This window comes from Triticum dicoccoides, unplaced genomic scaffold (genome assembly GCF_002162155.2).
Source record: "Triticum dicoccoides isolate Atlit2015 ecotype Zavitan unplaced genomic scaffold, WEW_v2.0 scaffold184490, whole genome shotgun sequence".
Taxonomy (NCBI): domain Eukaryota; kingdom Viridiplantae; phylum Streptophyta; class Magnoliopsida; order Poales; family Poaceae; genus Triticum; species Triticum dicoccoides.
The window spans coordinates 1-1,502 of NW_021227490.1; the positions used below are offsets into that span (position 1 = coordinate 1).

At 48.3% G+C, this 1,502-nt stretch overlaps 1 protein-coding gene across 1 annotated transcript; it reads right to left on the minus strand.

The window, feature by feature from the left end:
- Window positions 1-207: 207 nt before the first annotated feature.
- Window positions 208-1,498, minus strand: LOC119344770 (S-type anion channel SLAH2-like; the record flags this gene model as incomplete). Its single annotated transcript, XM_037615117.1, has 1 exon — window positions 208-1,498. A coding segment is annotated over one exon (945 nt), but the record flags the coding sequence as incomplete, so codon positions are not given.
- Between the last annotated feature and the right edge of the window lie 4 nt (window positions 1,499-1,502).

A 1,502-nucleotide genomic window follows, 5' to 3' on the forward strand; every position in this document is an offset into this window, starting at 1 on the left:
TTTTTTTTGTTTCTTACATGTTATGTCACTTGACTTAGACTTGGTAAAGTCTCAGTCGGCTGAGACCTAGCCACACCCTTTTTATTTATATGCACCTTCCATTAAAAGCTTTGTACTGTGGCATAGATGATAAAAAAACCTTTAAAAAAACCTTTATTTATTTATGTAGTTACTTTTCTTTCTTGAGAGAATTTGATGGAGTTACATGTAGATGGCACTGGAGTTCTAAAAATGTGACTGAGGTTTATGTGCACTTCTGAAGAACACGAATATAATAACCACTAAATTTACAAACCCAACAGTTTATTCCTGAAATCATATCATCATCATGGCAATGCAAATTGCTCGAGGATATTGCTGCCAATCCATCACTGTGTGCAGCAAAATTGGCAAATTATGATACTTCAACAAACACAGAGAAAGAATTATGTACAAATGAGTTTGTACTCATCACTGTAAACCAGATGCGCGTGCATTCCATGCATACAATGTCTTCCAGCGCCATCTAACGCCATGCTCTTCCATGCATGTGAGTCATTGGACCCTCATCGAGTCAGTTGTTCATCCTAGCATTGGAGTCAGAGTCGTCAGAGTAGGTGCCTTGCTTGGAATTTGAATTGAAATTGGGGATAGAGACAACGAGCTCCTTGACATCGGGGCCACACGTCTGAAGGTGAGCGAGAATCTTGCTGAATTTAGGTCTCTGCTTTGTGATGGTGATGGACACATCATTAGGGAAGAGGTCTCCGCGCACAAAGGCGTGGTACATGGTGGCGGCCAGCACCACAATGATGGTCATGGTGGCAATCCCCGAAAGCCCGAGTGCCATTGCTCGCGTCACCAAGTTGTCCACCTCTGATGCATACAATACCGTCGCCAGGGCAACACTTGTCATCGGGAATGTGTATGCCCACCACGCCAGCGAGAACCTAAACCCCCAAAAGAGGTTGACGCGCACCACCAATGACACATAGAGGAAGAGTGAGACGTAGTAAAGGAGCTTGGCACCATCGTTGAACTCGCCAGAGATCCTCGTCCAGGCCATGGATGCCACACTAGGCGCAGCGACGAAAAGAAAGAAGACCGGGTGGAGATCCTTGGGGAGTTGCATATTGGTGGGGAGCCGCTGATAGAGGGTGACAAAGAGCACAACGTAGTGGGCAAACCCAACAGCGAAGAAGAAGATTGGTAGCTCCCGGAGGCCCATCCTGGCACCAAGTAGCGCGCCGACAAAGTTGCCGACAATGGCAAGGTGGTTGGATGGGTTGGCCACCTTGGAGAGGCGCCTCTCACCACTGGACATCCATTGGCCGTAGATCTTGATATCGAGCCAGAAGATGGGCGCCATGAGAAGGTACCAGACGACATGGTGGATCTCCCACACCGGGTGTGGCACACCCTTGACAAGGAAGAGGCAGGTAATCCAGGGCGCGAAGAAAAAGTTGACGCGCACAGGGTGGTGGAACTCGCGGCGGACGGCCTCGAAGTAGAAGACAACCTTG